Raw genomic sequence first — 24,605 nt, 5'->3', positions numbered from 1 at the left:
GGGAAATCACCCCCCAAATTATTCTAATCGATAAGTACATTCTTGAGAATATTCTTTTCTTTTATACACATGACTCTACACTTTCCCTTCATGGAGATTCTTAAACTGCTATTCTTCCCTGTTGAGAAACTCATTCAGATTTTCACTCAAAAAATGGTGAATTGTGTACAACTACACAGCCTGCACCCAATGAGTTGTGAAGGGTCACATTATGTGAGTGACGGTTCTCAGTGTCCACCATGTCTTCCCTCTGATCTGCCAAGGTCACCCACGATGGTGCACCAAATCACTGCTAATGAATTCTCCTCTCTTTCCGAACACATTAAGTAAATTCGCAATGTAATTTTCATCCACTCCAATTCTGATGCTGATATTTCTGTGGCATTCTAAAAGTTAGGTGGAGAGAGTGCAACATTCTGGGCCCCAAAAGTAAGAGTGCACTTTCTGTAAACAAATTAAAATCAGGTAAAAGTCATTTTGCTTTTAATGGTCAGGAAGCACCAGTGATTCTAAACAACGTTCATACTACACTACTTCTCCCCACTAAGACGGACTTCTCCCGGCCCCTCACCCCCGCCTCCTCCGTACATGGGACACCACTGTCTCACTTTTATGCTCAGCAATATTCAGTCACTCCCAGTTACCTACCTAACAACATCTAGACATCCGATCCCAGTTCCACAACGTGACCTCGATCTACCACACTAGGCTCCTGTGATTCCCTACTACAGCGAAGGCCCCCGAGTTTCCACAGGAAGGGCTGGATGGCCGCAATCTTGCTCACAAGGGATTTGTGTTGCAGCTACGCCTGCTTAGCAGGCACACCATTCTCACTTAGCTTCCCAGCTAATTTTGAATGACTCCGGGGAGCACAGTGCAGGGCAGTGGAGAGTAATCACGAGGGGGTGGGGAACAAGATGCCCGCCAACAACTTCCACTGCCCACAGAACAGCAGGCTTTCTGCAACGAACAATAGTTTTGCTTCTTCTTTCTTGACCTTCATGCTTCCCCCCCCCATTCTGCACTATATTTTTCAAATTTCTATTACAAGTTTGAACAGAATTTGTAAAAAGCAAACATCCTGACCTTAAGGCAAACACGTTTATTGTTGAATATAATGTCAGCTGAAGGTTCTTTGTACGTGCCCTTTCCAGATCGAGGGAGTTATTTATTTCCATTTCTGGTATGCAGAGGGTATGTATCATGAAAGGGTTTTGAATGTTTCTCTCAAGTTTTTCAACATCTATTGAGATTGTTGTATGAGATTTAGTTAGCGCACTGCATGAACCCATCTTCAGATGTTAAACCAGCCTTGCATTCCTGGAATGAATGCCCCTGGCATGAAACATCATCCTTATTATGTCACGCAGGGTTCAAGTTGTTAACATGTTATGATACATTCCATCTGTGTTTATGTGAAAAACTCAGATGCATTGTTTCCAAAAATTCAGTTTACGGGATTAAGGTTAGGTAACCCGCACAAAACAAGTGGACAAGCTACCACCAGAAGCCCCCAAAGAGAAGCAAGTGAGAACGAGCCACCAACAGCCACAAGTCCTGCATAGTATCGGTACCTGTGTAGGAGAAAACAGACAGCAGTCAGGGACAGCTGACTTTTCAAAGACCTGAAAACCAGAGAATGCAAAGAGTAGTGGGCCAGTGTGAGAGCAGGCAATTGAAAGTGGGAGGGGCTGAGATCTGCTGTGGACTGAACTCCTGAAACCAACTGGCCAGGGCACCCTTCCATGGGAAGCCCTGCTCATCCCACTCTGGGGAGAAACCAGAGATCAGATGGGTAGAATAGACAGTTAAAATAAGATGCACTTAAAAATGAAAATCCTGACATGCAGGTGGGCTTGTCACTGGCAACAAAAAATTTTTAATTTTTACAATTTGATTTTAAAATAATAGTACTAAACCATATATTTCAGGAAGATTCAATTCAGTTTACTGGTTCCTGACCATTTCTTTCATTCACTATTACATTCCCCTTTCCCACCACAGTGACTGGTACATGTTAGCATACACAAAATGCTTGTTTATTGAGGGAATACATTATTAAAAATTAATTGTTATGCCACTGAAATGTGTCCAAAGATAGCATCCAATGTTCTAGGAGTGACAGAAATCATGATTTCTACTCACTTTTCAGAGAGTTAGTTAGGACTTGAATAGCTTCTTAAAGACTACACACTCCAAATCATTCTGCATTCAAGTAAAAGGACGAATGCATTCATTGTTTTTAAAGTGTTTGCCTCAATCAAGCAGGCAGGCTGGTTTTAAACGCTGAAAAAAAACCTGAATATACAAATCTACATCGAACATGTGTTTAATACATTTCAAACTTAAATCCTTTGATTGTCTACAACCAGATAATTCAGACCTACAGAATTAAAAGTCTTTCTCTAAAGGTCGAGTCAAGGAATCCTCATTGAAAATATTTCCATTGGTGGCTCTTATGACACCAACATTCAAAAACCAGTGCTTTGAGTCCTCGCCACCTACTCTTCCACTGCACTAAGTTAACTGATTCCCAAGAACTTGGTCTTACTTTTTTTTCCTCTCTATCACGCATCGCTTTAAATTATTTATAGGTCCATCACTGAGCATCAAAGAAACATGATGTTTCTGAACTGAGTCAATGGTGGAGCATTTTATACAAATGAGCATCTCAGGGAAAATTCTAGAAATACACTGGTCTTACTATTTTTTAAAAAGTGTATGTATGAAACATCTAATCATTGGCAGCCTCACTGGTGCTTCCAAGGCAAAACGCACACACCTCTATCTATCATCCGCCCGTCTGTCTAACCATCACCTTCCATCTATCATCTGGCTACAGCATATTCCCTCTGCTAGGAGCCTGCTTAGCCCTGAGATGTGGACTCTGAGAATGACTCCGTCTTCCTGGTACAGATACAATGCTTTCTTTCCTCCAGCTCCTGCCTCTTTAGAGAAGAAAAGTCCACATTCATGTAAGAGGCTACCTTTGTGAGGGACTCATTCCCCTTCAGAAATAAATGAATGAATCTGCAGTAGTTTCTGCTGCGTATCAATGTCACGAATGGGAGAATGCCCGGTGAAGAGCGTACATCATAATACTTGTTTCCATTGAAGTGTTCTGTGATAGCGCTGTTTATCATCTTGCTCAGCTGTCGAAAATATTCATTGGAGAAGAAAAGCTTCCACTTGGTGGAAAACCAAGGCGTCTTTTCTTCCCCATCCTACAATGCCTGTTATTTGTCAGGCTGGTGTATCTTTACAGCTTCCCTCCTGCTCCAAAAGGCATCTCCGAGAAACTGCTGTCCAAACTTCCCCACCATGGTCTCCAAGGAGTACGCCAGCATTCTGAAGCACGCCCAGGCAAAGCGGTGGTGGGAATAGAACACTTTTGTTCTGAGGCTTTTGAGTGGTCAAGACAGAAGGAATATAAAGAGGTTCCCCCCACAGGCTGTCCCCGGCAATTGTTACATAGCTGAAGGGTGTGAAGTACTGTAATTACAATGCTAGTTCTCAGAAGGGTATAATTTCATGTTACATCCCCACCACCCCCCTTTATTTTTGCTGGTTTAGGTCTAGTTCGCTGAGAGATTACCAGCTCTAACTTGTAAAAGATGCATGTAATAGATGTCACCATGTTAAATGAGAGCATTTCATAAATGTCATCTGAATGGCACAGCCATACAGTGTGGTCTCGCTGTAATTTGCTGAAAAATTAATCCCGTGGTTATTAACAAGATGGTGTTTTGACTTTACCAAAATGAAAGATCTCACAGTAGCATTTTAAAAATATTTCCAACATGAATAAATGCATTCCCCCTGCCTATAGTTAATGTTGTATAGAAATACACTTTGGGAAAGTTAACTCTTTCAGCTTAACAATTATTTTTTTGATTGTTTTATTTGGGTAAAGTTGATTAAAGTTACTGTGAATTTACACAGTAGAATGCTGGCTACAGTGTTAGTTTACTGAACCAGTGGAGACATAAATTCCACATCTTATTAAGGTAGGGAGATGCCCATCTGAGATGATCAAGAAAATAAATAGATCAGGCTTTTAAAACATGTTTACAAAATATTTAAATTAGTTCTTGTGTAAGATAGTTAGCATCTAAGGAGTTACATGAACTCTTTGTCATCACCCAAATCTTCATTTAAAAGTTGTATTCAAAAAATAAAAATAAAAATAAATAAATAAATAAAAATTGTATTCACTCCAAAGAATTATTTGGCTACTCAGTTATATGCATATTGCTATTTCCTAAGTATTTATAAATTTTTAATAGGTAGGATTAAATTAATAAGATCTGGTATAATGATCCCAAGTCAAACAGCTATACTCCTTCCTACCTTGGGACAGGGTCCATAAGCGCCCAGTCTAGCAATGTGTCATGGGACATACACTTCAGTTGGACCCAGCATCCATGGCCTTCAGTTGGCCTAGGGCTTTGGAAAGAAAACAAGTTCCGCATTTCTGTTCTACCTAGTTATTAGTGGTATGATCCTGGAGGAGTCACCTAATTTCTCTGAGGCTCAGTGTCCTTAACTATACAATGGATACATTAATAAGCATTGCACCGACTTTGGTAAGACTGTATTTGCTGACTGGCAGGGCCTGGCATAATCCTTTGCATACAGTGAGTGTGAAATAAGAGGAATGTAGGGGACTGTTACCAACGAGCTTCTGTGCTCCTGCATTTTCAGCCATTTGTCATCTACCTGACAATCGGTGACACACGTCAAAATGTGGCACTTCCATACATGGTGGCAGAACTGCACATGGGCAGATCACAGTGGAGACCAAGTCCTTCAGCCCACCAGGGGTGCAGGGGAGCCTACTGTCCTTGACACTGGTTCACCCTTGACATTAGGAGTGTACCTGCCTCTAGAAATGATCAGTATGTGGGTTTGTCAGACCAAAGAGCAGGGAGCAGGCTGGAATCTGTTTCAGAATAAACTGGTATCATCAAAGAACTCATACAAAGGGTCACTATGATGCACTGCCTAGTTTTTAAACAAACTTGCTTTCTATATCTATGTCATGTATACAGGGTATATTCATATCCATATATATAATACACATTCATATAGATGCTATCCACATATATGATATAAGTATGATCTATTTCCATATACACATATATCACATGGTGGTTGTACTTGTTAAATGTTTTTAATATTTTGATATTCCCTTCAAAATCTATGATCCTTAAGCACCCTCCATGCAATACCGCTATCTTTGCTGGCCCCCTTACCCAGGAGCTCCTAGAGAGGCATGACTCTTTTCTCATCTGCTGGTCCATGGGTCCTCTCTCTCACATGTGCTCATGAACTAGCCTTTTCACCTTGCACGCAAGCTGGTTCACACCCTCAACCCCAGCCTGTCCCTGTTTTTCTGACCATCTTCCCCGAGTGCCTCCTTTTACTGTACAAGGTCCACTCCAAAGCAGGCACTGTCATCCCTGTTCACAGTCTGCTGGCCCTGAGGTGCCATGAGGGACTATATTCTCATTCCACAGAAGCCACTCAGTTCGTCATGTAGATGAGAATATCATGGTTGCTCTCGGGATACCTTTGTCACCTAGGTGTTGAGTGGAAATGGCTCGCTCCCCATCAAGATCCTTTCTCCTCTTCCACAGACTCAGTGTAGCTAGGACAGGGGCCACCCACCCAGGAGCTACATGCTCCAAGCCCTCTGTGGAAGTAATGTTGCTATGTGACCAGCTCACAGACAGGATGACAGCAGAAGAGGTGTGTGCCTCTTTTGGACCAAGATTTTAACAGATGGGAGTTGTCTGCCCACAGTGCCTTTTTCTTTAGAGGAAGGCAGAACCAATCAATGGAAGGAAGCTGTGTTCCTAAATTATATGGAGGAGAGCCACCAGGCAACCAGAAACAGCTGCCTTGGGTCAGGGTGAGGGTATATAAACAAGGAATTAACTCCAATATTGTTTGGACCAATAAACATTTGGGGGCCCGTTACACTTGTTTAACTTACCCTAACTATTACTAGCTGCAAGGCAATGGGCCTTGCATTATGTTAATTTACACCTATTAGTTAAATCAGCATCTGGTTGCTGCCTTACATCCCTGCCGATGCTATTATCACTGCTAAGTCTAGCCTTTAAATGCCCGAGGTGCTATTATTTGGCCAAGTTTGTATACCCTGGTCCTTGGGATGAAGTCATTCTTCAGGATGTGCCAGATGCGTCCAAACACACGGCACTCAGACTGAGCCTGGGCACCTCCACTTGGTCACAGCTCTATCCATTTCATCTCCAAGGAGTCTGGCACAACCTCGGTTCTTGGAAAACTCTTCACCACGAACCTTTCTATCAAGTTCAGACCCATTTTCCCCTTCTTTCCCAACGTACATCCCAGCACCTTTTGTTCTTATCCTTTGCAGCTGGCCCTCTACGTCCTCAGGTTGATCCGTTTTATTCAGCTTACCAGCTGCAAGAGAAATGCGACTACTCATCTCTCCATAAGTCTCTGATGAGAGACTACATGACGTACGCCCAAATCGTTGCCTCTTTAAGCTATTGACTCTCCGACATTCATCCCCTTCATTATCCTAATGTTCACAGTCAATATCCATACATCACACTCTTCAGGACTCAGTTCCTCATTGGCTGAAGAAACATGTGCATTATCTGTATTTGTGCACTATGAGACTTGGGTAACACAACATGTAAGGAAATATATTTCTGGAAAAGTCACATCATGGCTTTTGGACATGTTGTGGTAATTAATGACAAATCTGTAGTTTTGAGCAGATGAAAGAGCATTGATGAACTGCAGGAGATGGTACATTATGCAGAGAAAGTATATCCTGCTCCATTTTCTAATGTATTTTCCTGAAAATTATCACTGTGGCGGAACAATCAATTTTCATGAGTAGGATCTTTATTCCTCGTGATTCCATCTTCCGTGGGTCAGACCTGGAAATACTTCCTTCATTGATGCCTTTCCATTTCACCTAATTCATTTCAACCCCTAGTCCCCTGCCTTATTAATCTATTTTTTAATGTCTCTTAATCATTTCTCTCTGTTCTGGCTCTGCCGTAGCAGTCTACTGATGTCTTATTGAGCATTGCAATCAACCATTCTTCTTTCTTTTATACAATTACAACTGTGTCTTCAGTTTTCAGCCACCTTTCAGACACCCTTATTTATTGTTTTCTCTTCCCACTTTTTTAAGAAAATGGCTTAGATTAGACCCTCTAATTTGGAGAACAGGGCTTAGTGTACAATTTCACTATGATTTAATAGATTTAACCTCTGTGGTGTGGAAAACTAAGAAAGCCAGTTGATTTTAACATGGGATTCGGAGGATGAAACACAGAGCCCCTACTTTGACCAAGTGTGTGCCTGTGTGCGTAGGGGCACCCTCATGACTACTCCCTGTCCCCACGTACACACAAAACCAGCTTCTTCTATCCATGCACCTTCGTGCACCTTGGACAGACAGGGCACTAGCAACCGCAGTGTTGAGAGTGGTATCCAGACGGCAGCAGCAGCAGCATCTGAAAACTCTCACAAACATAGACTCTCAGTATTCACTCCAGACTCCCAGAATCAAAATCTGCCTTTAAAAAGACATGTGACATAGGCTGAAGTCATCTATTGCCTTGGCACCTCTATTTCTCTACCTACAAAATGGGGATAATGATGATACCTTCACAGTAGGATTGTTTGGGGGGTAAAGGTAGTGCTACAGGGTAAGCATTGGACTATCGAGCACAGAGTGAGCATTATTATTCTAATTTATATTTTTATACATTTGTCTATATCCATCTGAATGAACTACATAGTATGTAAATCATAAGTCCCAGGTTTGTTTGTATAATATCCATAGAGAACCTCACCAATCCCCCCAAAGAAGATATGAGAGATTCATATGCACATTAACACTTGAGAAGCCTTGCTCTGCTGACTGCCTATGCCTGACTCTTGTGGCTGAACCCATGAGGGTTTCCTTCGCTAGATCAAAGTAAAGTAAGAGAGAAAAAAAACAGGAGGGCATCCCACGCAGAAAAGCATCCCACCATCATTTCTGAAATGCCTTCTGCTAGAGCTGGGCCACACGCTGGGGATATCCTGTCAGTCTCTCCACTTCATCAGCATCACCCGGGAAGGTGGATGCGGCACATGTGCCAAGACCATCAGCTAACACAGGACACGCAGGGTCAATGAAGAGGGAAGGCTGAGGCTGGACAGTATAGTGTCCCCTTGAGATCCCCGCCTCCATGAACTGTAACTGCGAGGTCACAGACCCTTCTCCAGGTACTGCGGAACATGTCTATAAACATCCTCCCGGCCTGGGCTCTGGGTGGTCCTTCTGGACGCCAGTCACACGAGATTAGGAGCAGATTTAGGAGTGCTGAGTTCCTAACTCAGGCACTAAGTTTAGAGGACACAAGAACAAAGTATGATGACTTCTGAGAACTCACATTGCATATATTTATATATCATATATGTATATGAACTGTGATGTACATATAATATGCATGCAGCCAAAGCTGTCCTTAAGACAAATGGACCTATTTCCCAGTGTTATGAGTTTTCATCTGTTTTTGGCTCATGTACATCTTTTGGGTTTGATAAAGGGAGTGAAAGCCCTTCCCTCCCAGACACATGACTAGAGAGACAGACAGACAGACCCATACCTACATAAAATTCAAAGGTATAAATGGATGCCCTAAAATTCACCCATGGTGCCCCAAGGACCAAGGACTCTATAGGAAAAACTCCTCAATGATAATAATAACTCTTCTCCATTTTCTAGTTTCCTCCTAATATCAATATTATTATTATTTCATGTGTCTTAACTTTGGCATCACTATTTTTAGGATGTAGTGACTCAGAATTACTTCATGCCATTCTCAAGATCTTGGCACTCACACGAGGAAAAATTACAACATTCTAATGGAAGAATAAGGCAAACATGTCATATCTTATGAGATTGGATTGAGTGTCCAATGACGAATGCCAAAGGGGAAGTTCACTTCCAGAACACAGAGCGCGCAACACAGTCACTGGGGCCATTTGGGGCTGGCTCGATTCCTAAGTTATTATAACAAAATGAGACTTGAACAACTGCCTAATATTCTCACATGCTCCCTAATATTATTAAGGATTGTGACTGAATTTTCAAAATGTCCTTGAATTCAATTTTGCAGTTTATCATTCTGACAATGTTGACAACTTGTTAAGCATATTTTCTGTTATCCCACTGAAAACAACAATAAACATTTTTTAGAAATCTTTTGTAACATTACTTAGGCAAGGTGGACTTGAGACTGTATTTTCTCAGGTAATAATCTTTGTGTCATATAACTTTGTGTCTGTACCTGGAGCATGAGGAAAGAATCAAAATTAAGGTCAAAGCCGAGTGTGGTTTAGAAGAAAAGCAACAGGGAGGCTCTGAATTCATGAAACAGTTGTCACTGTACCTGCCTTCAGATTCCTATACATAAGGCTCTCTGACTTTGTATCAGTTTTCATGGAAATTCTATTTTTTTTCTGCTATGAACATTATCAAAAAGCAATTAGGAGGAAAAACAGGTAAATAAAGGTAATATTTTCAAGTAAATCTCTTGTTTTATTCATTTTAAACTAGACTTTTGCACCTGGAAAATATGGACACAGAGAGGCATCAAAACAAAATCTATCTCCTCCCTCCTCCACTCTTACTTTGGAGACCAAAGGTCTGCTTAAAATGTTATTTCTTTTTTTCTTACTGTTGACTAGTGCTCCACTGAGTGGATATGCTACATTTTATTCATCCACCCATCGGGTGATTATTCTACATTTTGACAAGTACGAGTAAAGGAGCGCTGAGTATCCATGAACAGCACTGTGCACCAACACACGTCTCCATGTCACTTGCGTGTGTACCTGGCAGTGAAAGTGCGGGGTAGTGCGGTGACTCTATGTTTCACATGTTGAGGAACACCAGACGGCTCTGTGTGTAAGAGGGATGCACAGTTCACATCCCCACTAGGTGTCCATGGGAATACCAATGACCTCTGCATACTCATTCATGCTGCTCATTACCTATCTGTTTACTGGTAGCCATGCCGGTGAGTATGAGGTGGTATTGCATTGTGGTTTTAATTTGCATTTCTCTGAGGACTAATAATGTTGGAGATCTTTTCATGTGCTTATTGGCCATTTGTGTAGCTCCCATGGAGAAGTCTCTATTTAGATCCTTTAGCCATTTGTAATTGTATTGTCTTTGTATTATTGAGTTGTAAAGGTTCTTTATGTATTCTGGAGACTAGTCTCATTGGATATATGGTATATAATTTTTCTCCCATTCTTTGGGTTGAGGCAAAGTATACTGACTCATGTTAGTTAGAATTTGTGCGCATGCAGGTCAGAAATTAATTTTTGTGATGCTGTAATAAAATGCATAAAATTATAAATATCCATCATACCATTAAGACAGAGGGCTCAAATAAAAAATCTAGAAGCACAACTATCATAATTATCATTCAGATCTATGTGTACAATTTGGGAGGAAAATTGTTTTTGTTTAATGAATACCATTTATTAGTATTAATTCTCCAACAATTCCAAGACGTACACGCAGTTTACTTTCCAATGTACTTCGAACACCCAACCTTCCAATTTTCTAGACATTTATCAGCAAAAATGAAAATGAGCTTTTCTTCTCTGCAAAGGACCACCCAAGTAAGCTTATAGTTCATGTCCATGGTAGAAGTTGTTCAGAACACTCCTACAGCGGCCTTCTCTTTGAAACGCATGCACACGCACACACACACACACACAGAGCGTCCTGAAACAGAGAGTCCTCGATCCCACCCGTAGACCATGTCCTGAGTTAGCTCTTGAAAGAGAGCCGCTCTCTACCTTCCCTACTGAGAACTCACCTGGTCACATGGGAGGCTGCTGTTTCTAGTGCCAGCTTTGTCGCAGCCACAGGGCCTGCACACATCCAGGGCGGCGGGATCTGCCCCGAGCGGTCGGAAGAAGTGATCCTTACACAGCTCACAGCTCCTTCCTGCGTCAGGGAGAGGTTATGCAGTATGACTTCCAATTCATTACCATCAGCTGCATAATTCAAAATTAAAGACTGTATTCCTCGGAGGGAACTCTATAATTTTGGGGACGTCCATTTTAATGCACCTTTCCTCTCTACCTGCCAATTTGGTGATCCGGAGCATATGAAACAGTGAACCTGTTACCGACTGCGCTTTACTTCATTACACTCCCGTCTGTTTCATAATTGCCACACTCCTAAAACCGGGGCTTTGCAAGGACCCACACATTATGAAAGAGTTTGTTTCTAAACTTAAAACTTTTCTTTGAGGGCCAGGTGCTTGAGTCTAAATCAAATGTGAGACGTGTGTGTGTGTGTGTGTGTGTGTGGTCAATGGTAGGTGCCCAGTGAGAAGCAACTTTGTAGGTAGCATTAGAAATATTTTTCCAGAACTAAATCCTGTAAAATAGGAGACTGCTCTTAATATAATTCCTTATTCTCCAGTTAACATAATGAAAAGCCAATGCTCCTGTAAGTGATTATGGCCATTATTTTTCATTGCAAGTATCAATAGAAATGTATTATATTTTACATATAGCAAATCAATTTCATATGAAATATTAGAGCACTCTGACATATTAGAATAATCAGGCAATTCCTATAGCTTATAGTTTAGTAATCAGAAATATATTATTAAGGAAATATTTCTCATTACTATGTGTGTATATGTGTGTGTATATTTACACATAGTATATATGAGCATATATAGTGTGTGTATATATACACATATTATATTTCCATATATATGTATACACACACACACACACACATATATATATATATATATATATATATATATATATATATATATAAACCTGACAGTTTCTAAAATAAATGAAGTAGTATATAGGGCTGATTTCCCCTTTAAACATGCATTCTGCTCAAATATTGCTCAAACTGGCTAAATAGTAGAAGACTATGGAAATAATTGAGTGAAAATTCACATTCTGATGGATATGGGCTGTGAGCTAATTAAAAATTGAATGGACTTATAGTATCTCTAGAATATTTTCATTTACATATGCTGACGACTCTCAAATTTACACACCCAACCTAGAAATCTCTCTCGTTGACAGTCTGTGAATCATTCTCCGGTGGGTACTGTGTCCCAACCGCCATGCTAAGTGCTGAGCTGCACAGTCGTACAGTTAGCATCTGTGCTCCTGCAGGTCAGAAATTAATTTGGGGGATGTTGTCATCGAGCCGCACAAGATTATAAAAAAGCCATTGTACTGTTAAGATAGAGAGGAGATTAGAATGAGAAATTTAGAAGCACAACTATAATTACCATTTAGAGCTCTGTGTACATGAGCCAGCCAGCGGGTAGGACGCATGTTAATTAGATAATCACAGAAATAAATACACACTAACCAACTATGATAAACATAAGGCGCCACCAAAGCCTACGGGTGACACTAGTCTTTTCTGAGGCATCACCAAAGGCTTTCCTTATAAGGAAAGAGTTTCAGAACTGTGCCCCGCGGCCCCCAGCAGAAATGTCTCCTGGATACACACGGAGAACGTGCCCCAAGCAGAACCTGCCGTCTCCTCCCTCAGCTTGAGATCCACCTGTGTTATCCTGTCTCAATGGCTGACAGCAGCGGTGACCCTGGTGCTCAAACTGGAACATCAGGCAAGAATCTGAACACCTCTTCCTGCCCTCTACCTTGAAGGGAAAATGCTGTCACCTCCTATCTTAAATGTCTCCCCAACCACACCACCTTACATCTACTCCGGCATCACTCTTCACCTGGACAATGGCAGTCTCCCACTAACTGGTCCACCTTGACCCAATCCACTCCCCCCATTTATGACCAGATGGGTCTTTTAAAAACACAAAATGTACTGTGTTCCTACCCTGTTCAAATTCCTGAGGATAGAAGCCAAGCTCTGTACCATGGCCTTCAGAGCCCTCTAAAATCCAGCCCCTGCCTTCCTTCCTGGCGTCTTTTGTTACAGCCAGCCGTTGGCACGTCCAACAGATCTTCAAGGGTTTCCATGTTTTTCTCTCCTCCAGGCCATCACGGCAACTGTTTCTCTTACTGGAAACCTTTATTCACCCCCCTAGATGCCCTTCCTCTCATGCCTTCAGCTGGGTAACCCCAACTGCACTCCCTACCTTGGTACTCCTTGGGCAGCTTTGTCACTGTTCCTTGCACAGTGAGCATTTCCCACTGTGTAATAATACACACACAGACAGGAATCTTCCCTATCATGTTAATCTTTATATTCCCAGCACCTGGTCAGGTTCTCGTGTGACCTTTTAGGTCATCAGTAGTTACCCATTCAAGTTTCAGAACAGCGCACTTTCAAACCCATAGGACTGGGGCCACCATACCACACAGAGTTGAGGTTGTCTACTTCTGCTTTTAAAACACCAGCTCTTCAAAACACTGAATGGTTTTACAGTCAGATTTTGAGAATCATCTCTTTATTTAATTACCATTTACAAAAGAGTATTCCCAGATTACTAGAGTCCATGCCAAATCTCAATGAATGTAAATACTTCTGCGTGAGAACTCACACAGTGGAAGACGAGGTTCACACAAGAAACTTATGTTAAGTATATATATATTTTTTTTCAAACTAATAATTCCTGAGCTATCCAAAATACATTCATAGTTTAATTAAATGCTGTAAAAAAGAAACTTTTCCTGAAAGGATATAGTCAAAGCCTAGACTGCTATTTCTGAAAACCTAATGATCTGTGATTATGAAGATTTGATAAACCAGCTTTGGTTTTCAAACATAACAGTATGCAAGCACTTCCTTAAACCAGAGAGCAGTGACGTAAGTTAAAATAACACGCATTGTGCATCAGAGCACATGGGCCTCCGTTTCGGTTGTTGTCCGCTGGTTACCTGTGAACTCAGCCTGTGTTTCCTCTGTGGTCTGATGGTTACCTGTCGTGTTGTGCTCACAGCCATCGCAGACTCCTCCCCCGCCTCTGTGATGCTCAGCTGGGAAAGGGTCTGCCGAGCGGTCGTAGTGGCAGCTTCTGGAGTGGCCGTTGCATTGACAAGGTTTGCAGTTGAAAGTGTGAACTTGATCTCCAGGGCGGAAAGGCTTGTCGTTATAAAGAGGCAGACAGCGATCACACTAGACCAATAAAGTAATATCAGAACAGTAGGTAAACATAAAGTGGTGAGTGGGACTTATTTTTTTCATTTACATACCAGGCACTGGTACTAGCTGGAAAACGAGTAACAAAGAGTTAAAAGCCAGCACCTGTTATATTTTGAAAATTGTTTTATGAATCAGAAATCAGCATGTTATAGGTATGGCAGTGGAAATGACCATGTAAACTAAGATCATGTAAATTGATATTCATAACCAATGTGAAAAGTTATGACTGTTCCATGGCCTTTACATTTTTTATCAAAACATTAAAAACTTGACTTCCAGTGTTTGATCCTACAGGTGAAGAGCGTAGAAGCTATCAGTCCACCCTACTAAGAAATAAAAAGCTAAACAGACTGAAATGTGAACAGCTGTTCTTGGACTCCTTAAGGGGAGGACACAGAACAGAAAACGCAATCATATGAAATGCTCAACTAACACCACAAAAACCAAACAGCTGCCCCCAGGCCTGGAGAGACAGATGGCAAATACGGAGTCTCGCCTGCAGGTCCAGTAGGCGTCATGGAGAAAACAGCGCGGGGACAGAAGAGCCGGAACTGACATCGACACAGTGCTGGAGGTTTGGTAGGAACAAGCCAGAGCTGGAGACTCCCCGTTGAAGCCTGAGCGGACTTGGCGGGGATGGAGATTGCGAGAATTTCACTGTGTCCAGAGCAGAGAAGCAGTCGGGTAGAAAACAAGGTTGGAAAGCAGGGGGAGTGGAAATATAGTTTATCGTGAAAAAGGCAGGGGTTAGGAGCACCAGGTCAAGTGTCCACTCGTTCTTTGGACTCTACCCAAGCCCTCCCCATGTGCAGATTTAACCAACCACAGACGGAAAACAGGATTTTCCGTCTGGGATTGAGAAACTGCAACTGGGAGTCTAAAATAGTGTTTTCTGCCTGCAATTAGTTGAAGGATAAAGTCTTAAATGAGCTTTTATCTTTTAGATGGCAGGCAGAAAGCAAACGACGTCGTCTTCACAGAACTATCAAATCCGACTTCTGTTGGATTTGCTCCATGGGCTCAGGGAGGAAACCTCCCAAACCCGAACAGCTGGCAGTTACTTTGTAGAAGACAAACTGCATGTGTAATCGGTGAGACAAGGACCCCGGTTTCCATGTCATCACTTCCACGGACTTTTATGCAAGAAAACATAACTGGAACAGTAAAAACACCATCACAGGGTGAGCAAAGTCATCAATAAGAATACTTGAAAATGAAGTAAAAACAGAAGTAGGTTTCAGGCATTGTCCTGTAGCAAAATTATGCCTGTGGCCCAAGTTTTGCAATGGGACAGAGTTTTAAAAAATTGGGAATCGACTTGGGGAAGAGAATTTAATGAGCACATTTCTCTCCTCCAAAGCCAGGAAGTCAGAAAGTGAGTTTTCATCTATTCCTCCATTTGTCTAACTAGAACCCATGTCCCCCAACTTTGGGCCACCAGTGATAGTTATAACCCTAATGGTATCCAACAGCTCCTAGGAAGTGTTACATAAGGCCGCCTCTGAACTTGTAGCCAAGATGATACAATTAACCGGAAGTGAATCTGGATCATTGATTGCTCCTTGCTCCGCTTGGTAGGCTGTACCCTCTACATTACATCATGGACCCATACATTTATGATCACAGAATCTGCTAGTAATGGTTATAAATAATATAATGCATAGAAACAGTCTTAAATATTGCTCAGTGTTCCTTGAACTGAAGATCAATGCCTCTCTTGGATCTTTCACCCCTTCTTTCTCTTCCTTCCACTGTTGCTCATCAGGTAACTTCCAGATGTTGAATGTGTACGATGTGCCGGGCTCTAGATTGGGAATTATGTAAATGTTATGACAGATCTTGACCCCTGCACCGCTCACAGTGCCCATGGTGCCACGGACGAGATATGAGACAAATTCACACGGACTACCGAGTCCCGTGGAGGAAAAAGGAGGGCATGGCTACTCCCTCAAGGGGGGAGCACCTCAGAATGGCCTGGCCACTCTCTCAAGAGGAGAGTGCACTGACCCTTGCCTAGACAGGCTTTTACTGGGTTTAATTTGTACAGGTACAGCTCATTAATCATTGTCAGTCGTAAGGATCAAACAGTAGATAGCATATAAAGAACTATTAGGGCTTCTTCTGAAGCAGGGTGTGTTAGCTAAAGGGCTACAAAACTTTGGGAAACAAACTCATTTCCTGCTTGGACCCTTATCATTTAATTGAGAGCATTCTTAACAAAGCAGGTTTCACAGGATTTTACATATTCTTTCTCAAGCCCGATCACCAGGGGAGCCCGCCCTTTCCAGCACAAGGCTGCACTGCCCTCTGCCATTGTTTCAGGCTTAAATCAGGCAGGGGAGGCAACACATTTTCAGAGACTTCTCTCGGACTCAGGAAAGTCAGGCTTCGTCAAAGCTGAGGGGTGAGGGTCCATCACCCCCTTTCTCCATAGCTCCCCAAGTCCTTCCCTGGGGCCTTCACATGATTGTGCCTGTCTTAGGTCGTTCCCCCCTTCGGGAATCTTACCCATCATTGGCTAACTGATCAAGCATTAGGGGCCAGTTATGAAAAAAGGAGAAGCAGAGCTCCTGCCAGGGAGATAAGCTTTCTCTCCTTAGTGGCTCATGGTCCAAAGGTCCCTCACTCAGCCTTAGCTATGGGGGCCAGTTACAACCCCTGAAACCAGGCAGGGAGGTTCCCAACAGTATCTTCAGATCATTTGGAACCAATAATAATTCAGATATTGAGTTGTTTTCCTTTTTAGAGAAAACAAAAACTGCGTTTCACAGGGTAAAGAGGACTCAGGACTCACTGTTTCATGATGCTGTTCATATTACCGAACCTCCTTTCTCTCCAGTTCCAATCTAATAATAAAGTAGCAGACAGTGTCTACTGAGGGTTTACTACATGGCCAACACTTCACTAAGCACATGGTCTCTATAACAACCCTCTGAGTCGGGTAAGATGACCCCCATATTATAGATGAGAAAAATCAGGCATTAAGGAGGTAGAATTAATTTTATGAGAACACAGGGATAGCATATCAAGGAAGAGAATTTAGATGCGGAATACTATGTGACCCAAAGCCTAGCAGGGGTGTCCAAACTTTTGGCATCTCTGGGCCACACTGGAAGAAGAGCTGTNGGTTTAATTTGTGCAGGAATACAGGTACAGGTCATTAATCATTGTCAGGTGTAAGGATCAAACAGTAGATAGCATATAAAGAACTATTAGGGCTTCTTCTGAAGCAGGGTCTGTTAGCTAAAGGGCTACAAAACTTTGGGAAACAAACTCATTTCCTGCTCGGACCCTTATCATTTAATTGAGAGCATTCTTAAGAAAGCAGGTTTCACAGGATTTTACATATTGTTTCTCAAGCCCAATCACCCGGGGAGCCCGCCCTTTCCAGCACAGGGCTGCACTGCCCTCTGCCATTGTTTCAGGCTTAAATCAGGCAGGGGAGGCAACACATTTTCAGAGACTTCTCTCAGACTCAGTAAAGTCAGGCTTCATCAAAGCTGAGGGGTGAGGGTCCATCACCCCCTTTCTCCATAGCTCCCCAAGTCCTTCCCTGGGGCCTTCACATGATTGTGCCTGTCTTAGGTCGTTCCCCCCTTCGGGAATCTTACCCATCATTGGCTAACTGATCAAGCATTAGGGGCCAGTTATGAAAAAAGGAGAAGCAGAGCTCCTGCCAGGGAGATAAGCTTTCTCTCCTTAGTGGCTCATGGTCCAAAGGTCCCTCACTCAGCCTTAGCCATGGGGGCCAGTTACAACCCCTGAAACCAGTCAGGGAGGTTCCCAACAGTATCTTCAGATCATTTGGAATCAATAATAATTCAGATATTGAGTTGTTTTCCTTTTAGAGAAAACGAAAACTGCGTTTCACAGGGTAAAGAGGACTCAGGACTCACTGTTTCATGATGGTGTTCATATTACCAAACCTCCTTTCTCTCCAGTTCCAATCTAATAATAAAGTAGCAGACAGTGTCTACTGAGGGTTTACTACATGACCAACACTTCACTAAGCACATGGTCTCTATAACAACCCTCTGAGTCGGGTAAGATGACCCCCATATTATAGATGAGAAAAATCAGGCATTAAGGAGGTAGAATTAATTTTATGAGAACACAGGGATAGCATATCGAGGAAGAGAATTTAGATACGGAATACTATGTGACCCAAAGCCTAGCAGGGGTGTCCAAACTTTTGGCATCTCTGGGCCACACTGGAAGAAGAGCTGTCTTGTGCCATGCATTAAATACACAAACAATACCAAAACCGAATAACCTCATAATATTCTGAGTAAATTTGTGATTTTTACTCAGATTGGGCTGAATTCATAGCCCTGCTGGGCCACACCCTTGGCCTAGAGGACTCAATAAAATAATCCATTTTATTTTTTTAATGTTTCATTTATTTATCTTTAGAGGGGAAGGGAAGGAGAGAAGGAGAGAAATATCAATGCATGGTTGCCTCTCATGAGTTCCCTGCTGGGAACTGGCCCACAACCCAGGCATGTGCCCTGACTGGGAACCGAACTGGGATCCTCTAGTTCACAGGCCCGTGCTCAATCCACTGAGCTACCCCAGCCAGGGCTAAAATAATCCATTTTAAATGCTTTCTACAGTGCCCAGCGCATGCGAAGTAAACACCTCACGCTCCTTTCCAGTTAGTGGCAGTACCAGTAATTGAATGAAGCTGGCTGACTCGAGCCTCTGCCTAATCACAAACTGATGATTATATAAAACAAATTTGATTTACAAATGACTGCTGGTAAGAGAAAACTTGAAGAGGTCAATTACCCACCTTAAACATCCTTTTGGGCTGAGACCCATAGTTGATCATCTTCTAATGACTGCTTCATGAAAACGGGGTTTGTTTCATATTTGGAAGGGCCCCATTGAAAATCATCTAATTACAGCCAATTCTGAAGTCTTGATATAAACATCACCCTGTTTATTCATTGTCCCCTTTGTATCCCCCTCTCTAAATTCCCTCGGGGACGATTTCTTTGAATATTAATGTCACCATTATGTGTGAATTTTCCGTTAACAGCTTAGCAGTTGTCCATTAAGCTCCTACTGTGTGGATGGTATTTAAAAAGCATAAAAGTCAATAATTTGCATTTTTCTGGAAGACACATGTAAGTAAATAAATTATTTCAGTTCAAAGTGACAGGAGCAAGGTCTAGATCTTAATAGAGTGTTATGGGAAAAGAGAAGATGGGGCAGCTAGCCCAGCACTAATAGTTGGCAGGTTGTGTGAAACCTAGCCATTCCTTCTAAGTTCACCTGGTTGGTTGACATATAATTGTGCCTAACAGTCTTCTATAATCCTTTTTATTTCTGTGGCACCAGTTATAATGTCTCCTCTCTCAATTCTAATTATATTTATTTGAATCTTTACTATTTTTGTCTATCTTAAAGGTTTACCAATTTTAAGGAATTAATAACAATCCTTCCCAAACTCTTCTCACTTGAAGAGCAGTGGACATTTCCAAATGCATTCTATGAGGCCAGCATTAAAGGCCAGACAAACGCACCATGGGAAAAATTTTTTACAATAGTGAAGAAAAGGGTACCTGTCAAATACCTGAAAGGGAACGGTTTGCAGTTGCCACATCTTCAAAGGAACAGAATACAAGCATATGGAAATAAAAATGTAGAACGATATCTATAATATAGCTTGAATTTAAAAATCATGTTAAAATGATATGTGGAGTATAATCTCATTTCCCAGATAAAGGTAGACTCACCTTTGGATATGGACATAGAGCTACAACTTTAAGAAGACAGAGACAGGTAGCATCAATTTACTGAGAACAACAATAATACAATATCCGAAGGGATAGAACCTAAAGAGTGTTTGCTGAGATTGTCTATGGGTGGTAGAGTTTGAGATGACTTTCACTTTTTACGACTTTATTTTTTCCACAGTGTGCATTTATTACTATTGTATTAAAATGGAGGGCAAATAAAACGAGCCTGCATGGGCAGATACAAGGAAGCCATGCATCATTTACATGTAACATTTCACTAAGAAAATTAAAATGTTTGTTTTAAATTGTACATGGATCAGTAAGATACTAGAGAGAAAATGATGCTCTTTTCTACCACAGCGCGAGCTGAGGGTTTATGAATTGCCAATAAACAGAGTACGACTTTTAAAAAATCAAAAATGAGATTAATATATAGATGCAAGGATTTTGAGAGATGACAGACTAAATTTCTGTTATAAAATGTGACTTAAAACATGTAGAACTAAATGACACAGTGACATATCTTGGCTCTTGTTCAGAAGGATGATGCTATAATATTATTGTTTGGTGTAGTTCACAAAGAGTATAAAAAGGAAGGAATGCTTTGTAGTCTATCCTTTGATTATAAAATTAGTGAAACTCCTCATAATATTCTCCAGATTCCTCCACAGTGTCACAAATAAAATACACCAGTTAGAGAAAAACAAGTACCAAATGACTTTACTTATATACGGAATCTAACAAATAAAATAAACTAACAAACAAAATAAAAACAGATTCACAGATACAGGAAACAGACTGAGAGCTGTCAGACAATAGCTTAGTGATGACCACAAGGAAAGAGGGGTGGGGGGTAGAGAGGGTAAAGGGGGCATAAGTGGTGATGGAAGGAGACTTGACTTGGGGTGAACACACAATACAGTATACAAATGATATATTATAGAACTGTACACCTGAAACCTATATAATTTTATTAACCAGTGTCACCCCAATACATTCAATAGAAAAACATGTTCAAAAGAGGTCTCATTCACCTGATTACGGAAGAAAGATAACTTATGATTCTTCCTCCAAAAAAAAGTAATGAAACTTACATTTTGGCCTTAAAAGTATGTTTCCTTACAATTCCTTTTAGATAACACAAGGAGAACCAGAACAAAATGGAACTATGAGTAAACTTGGAGTAAATCATGATTTCTAAAGCATAGGCACTAGGAATAATTCTCATTGTCTCTCATTTTTTCATTCTATAAATAACTTTGAAAGTTTAAATTTAGAAGTATTATACCTCATATTTTGTGCCATTTGTGAACTAGATGCTTTTCTACTTAATGTTTTCCCAATATCTAGTTGATCATTTGCCACTTTTAATTATGCCTCAGTTTCTTCTGTAGTAATTGCCCCCCCCCATATGTCCCTGGGTGCTTAAATTATAAGATTATACAATGGCTATATCAGGGTTGAGGACTTTATTATTTTTTAAGGATTTTATTTATTTTTTTTTGAGAGAGAGGGGAAGGGAGAAAGAAAGAGAGGAAGAGAAATACCGATACATGAGAGACACATGGTTTGGTCGCTTATCACATGCCTTCAACTGGGGGACCTGGGATACAGTCCAGGCATGTGCCCTGACAGAGTATCAAACCGGCAACCTTTTGGTTTACAACCCAGTGCTCAATTCACTGAGCTATACCAACCAGGGTTATTTTATTTTATTTTATTTTATTTTAATTTTATTTATTTTATTTTATTTTATTTTATTATTTTATTTTATTTTTAGAGAAAGGAAAGGTAAGGAGAAAGACAGGGAGAGAAACATGGGTATGGGAGAGAAACATCAGTTGGTTGCCTCTTGTATGCCCCTACCAGGACCAAACCTGCAACCCAGGCATGTGCTCTGACTAGTAAATGAGCTGGCAACCCTTCGCTTTGTGGGACAACACCCGATAGACTGAGCCACACAGGTCAGGGCAGGGCTGAGGGCTTTCTTCACCGATTCATTTAACTGCTATCATTTTAATAGTTTTTTAAGGGCTGCTAATCCACTCCACTAAAAGGGACCCAAATACTTGGACATATTCAGGAAGAAAAATTATAGAATCTAGAAGATGCTATGACATTTATTATATTGCATTACAGTCTAATAGTACACAATGAGATTTCTCTCTGCAAATCGTTAAACTGGAATAAAGTACCCTTTTGTTGTTCTTACAGACTAGCAAAGACAATCTACCAAAGATAAAGCATGGGTCCAAAAATATTTTTATCAACTCTACTCTTATCTGTTTCGATCTTGATCCATTATTTCTTAATACCTTCAAATTTACAGAGAAATTGCAAACTTACATATAGGAAAATTTAAAGAAATGTACAGCAGTCCCTCATCCATTCAGTCATTTATCCAGCAGTCTTAAATGCTCATTACGTATCTTTGGAAGAAGGAATAAGAAAATGTTCTCTTAGCCAGACACTTCGTGGGAAGGTAAGATCTTACTGCAAGCTACTCACCTGGGCGCTCAGCAGACTCATCAAAGCAATAGACTCAATGCTCTTTGAAAGGTCAAGTCCCTAGTGATGACCAAGAGTCATTAAACAACTATCATAGATTTTAAAAAAAAAGGAACAATCCTGTCTTGAATGATTTCCAAAATGGGTTAAACTATTTTAAATGTTCATTTAAAGACAGTCCTATCTGGAAACCGTACAAGAAGTAGTTAATCCTTGAATAGTAAATAATGAAATAGTAGGAATGTTTTCCAAGTTCTAGAACATTCCATAGAGTCTAAAATTGTAGGGGCACAAAGGACAATCATGGGTGCTGCCTTATTTTATTAAACATTTATAGATACAATAATTTTATCTAAAGGTTCTTTTCACTTACTTTTTTCAATTTATTGGGGTGACATTGGTTATGTAGGTTTCGATTCCATGGCACATCGTCTGCACACCGCACTCCATGGCCACCACCCCAGGTTAAATCTCCTTCTGCCACCACCTATTCCACCCCCCTTTACGCATTACTATACCCACTACCCTCTTTTCTTGCTGGTAACTACCAAAGTGTTGCCTGTAAGTTTTGGTGTCTTGGTTTTGTTGGTTCATTTATTGCTCTCAGTTTTAAATCCCACATCTGAGTGAAATCCTATGGTCTTTGACCTTTTCTGTTTGACTTCTTTCGCTTAGCCTGATATGCTCAAGGTCTATCTGTGTTGTTGCCAAAAGCAGTGCTCCACCCCTTCTGATGGCTGAGCAGTACTCCACTGCCTGTGTGTATCCCATCTTCTGTACCCAATCAAGCATAGAGTTTTAAGTAACTGCAATTCTCATAGCCTACTTAACAGTTCATTTACTTATCCGTTGCCTGTATTAGACTTTGAGGTTCCCGTCTGAAACACTGCAATTGCTAAATAAATGTTTCCTGAGTGAATGAATGAAGAACTGAGTATAAAGGAATGAATAAGTCAATGAATGAGAGCTCATTCCTATTGGTGAATTCATGTCCTTCATTTCTGGTTCTAGCAAAGAACCAGAAATGAAAGAAAATTCTTTCTCCTTCTACTCTTAACAGTGAAATGCCTACAGATGTCACTGTGTAGACATTGCTACTCACACAGTGAGATTAGCTACGATGTACAGTGTCAGGCTTGTGGGCTTTGTATCTATTACCTGAACTAAATCTTTCCAACAACCTATGAAGTAGGAGTTATTATTACCTCCACCTGACAGACAAGAAAACTCTAGAAAAGGAGAGAACTTAAATAGTTTTCTGAAGTCACCCACCAGAATGTCAATTAGTATACACTAGAATGTAAAAATGTCTAGGAAGCGCCATGAGTGTTTTTTGTTCATTACAAATAGCCCCAGGACTTAGAAGCCCTAACATATAGCAGGCGCTCAATTTACATGAAGCTATAGAGAAAGCCCTTACACGTAATCAGCCTGGTGCTATACTGGCTGAAGGATAGAACATGATCAAAGATGATCTCTGAGGAAAGGCGATGTTGGCTGGAGAGACCTGGGATGTGGAAGTCACTGCCCACTCCCCTGCTGGGAAATTCAGCCCCCACCTCTGTGGGAAGGAGAGGAAAATGATGTGTTTCAAAGTAAGATTTTCTGAAATGCTTACTTTTTAGAGATCACTATAGAACTACTCACCGAGCTAACAGAGGGAATTTGTTCAACTATTCCCCAGTGGCCTAAACGAACTAGAGATCTGAGACTCCGCACTTCACTCCTTGCTCACCAGTCGATGCCAGGCCAGTATGTTGGAAATTTGATGAACCTAACTCTCTAATAATAATAATTGTCCTCAGGCTCTGTTCACGGCTTCCTCTTTGGGATGTAGCTGTTCAGTTGTCACCCCAAATGATGCCATTCCCATGCAATTTCTTTTTTGTACTAGGTGGTGAAATCATCTTCATGAACGTAAGAACTTCAGGGTACTCCTGTAACTATTTTTTCCAACAGAAATTTCCCCTATGTAGCGTTATTGTTCTAATCACAGAGGTATTGTTAGACAAGCTATTGATAGATAATGTATTATTAATGATAGATTGGTGTGTCTGTATGTGTCGGGGGTGGGACGTGGGGAGGTGGAGCAAAACTTCCAACTTCGAAGAGAATCTAGACAGAAAATTCGATGCTTTGCACCTGACAGGCGATCAATA

At 41.1% G+C, this 24,605-nt stretch overlaps 1 protein-coding gene across 1 annotated transcript in view; it reads right to left on the bottom strand.

Moving 5' to 3' along the window:
• USH2A (usherin) overlaps nt 1-24,605 on the bottom strand; it is a 530,092-nt gene that overhangs the window by 437,998 nt on the left and 67,489 nt on the right. The window contains exons 10-11 of the mRNA XM_037069500.1: nt 13,972-14,167; nt 10,899-11,029 (exon numbers count right to left, since the gene is read on the bottom strand). Of these exons, the coding sequence (XP_036925395.1) occupies nt 10,899-11,029; nt 13,972-14,167 (327 nt within the window). The remainder of the gene's footprint in view (nt 1-10,898; nt 11,030-13,971; nt 14,168-24,605) is intronic.

The sequence above is a fragment of the Sturnira hondurensis genome, unplaced genomic scaffold, assembly GCF_014824575.4.
Source record: "Sturnira hondurensis isolate 20B ecotype Veracruz unplaced genomic scaffold, ASM1482457v3 Scaffold0018525, whole genome shotgun sequence".
Taxonomy (NCBI): Eukaryota; Metazoa; Chordata; class Mammalia; order Chiroptera; family Phyllostomidae; genus Sturnira; species Sturnira hondurensis.
The sequence above is the reverse complement of the archived record's forward strand: the minus strand, read 5'-3'. Positions and strand labels throughout refer to the sequence as shown.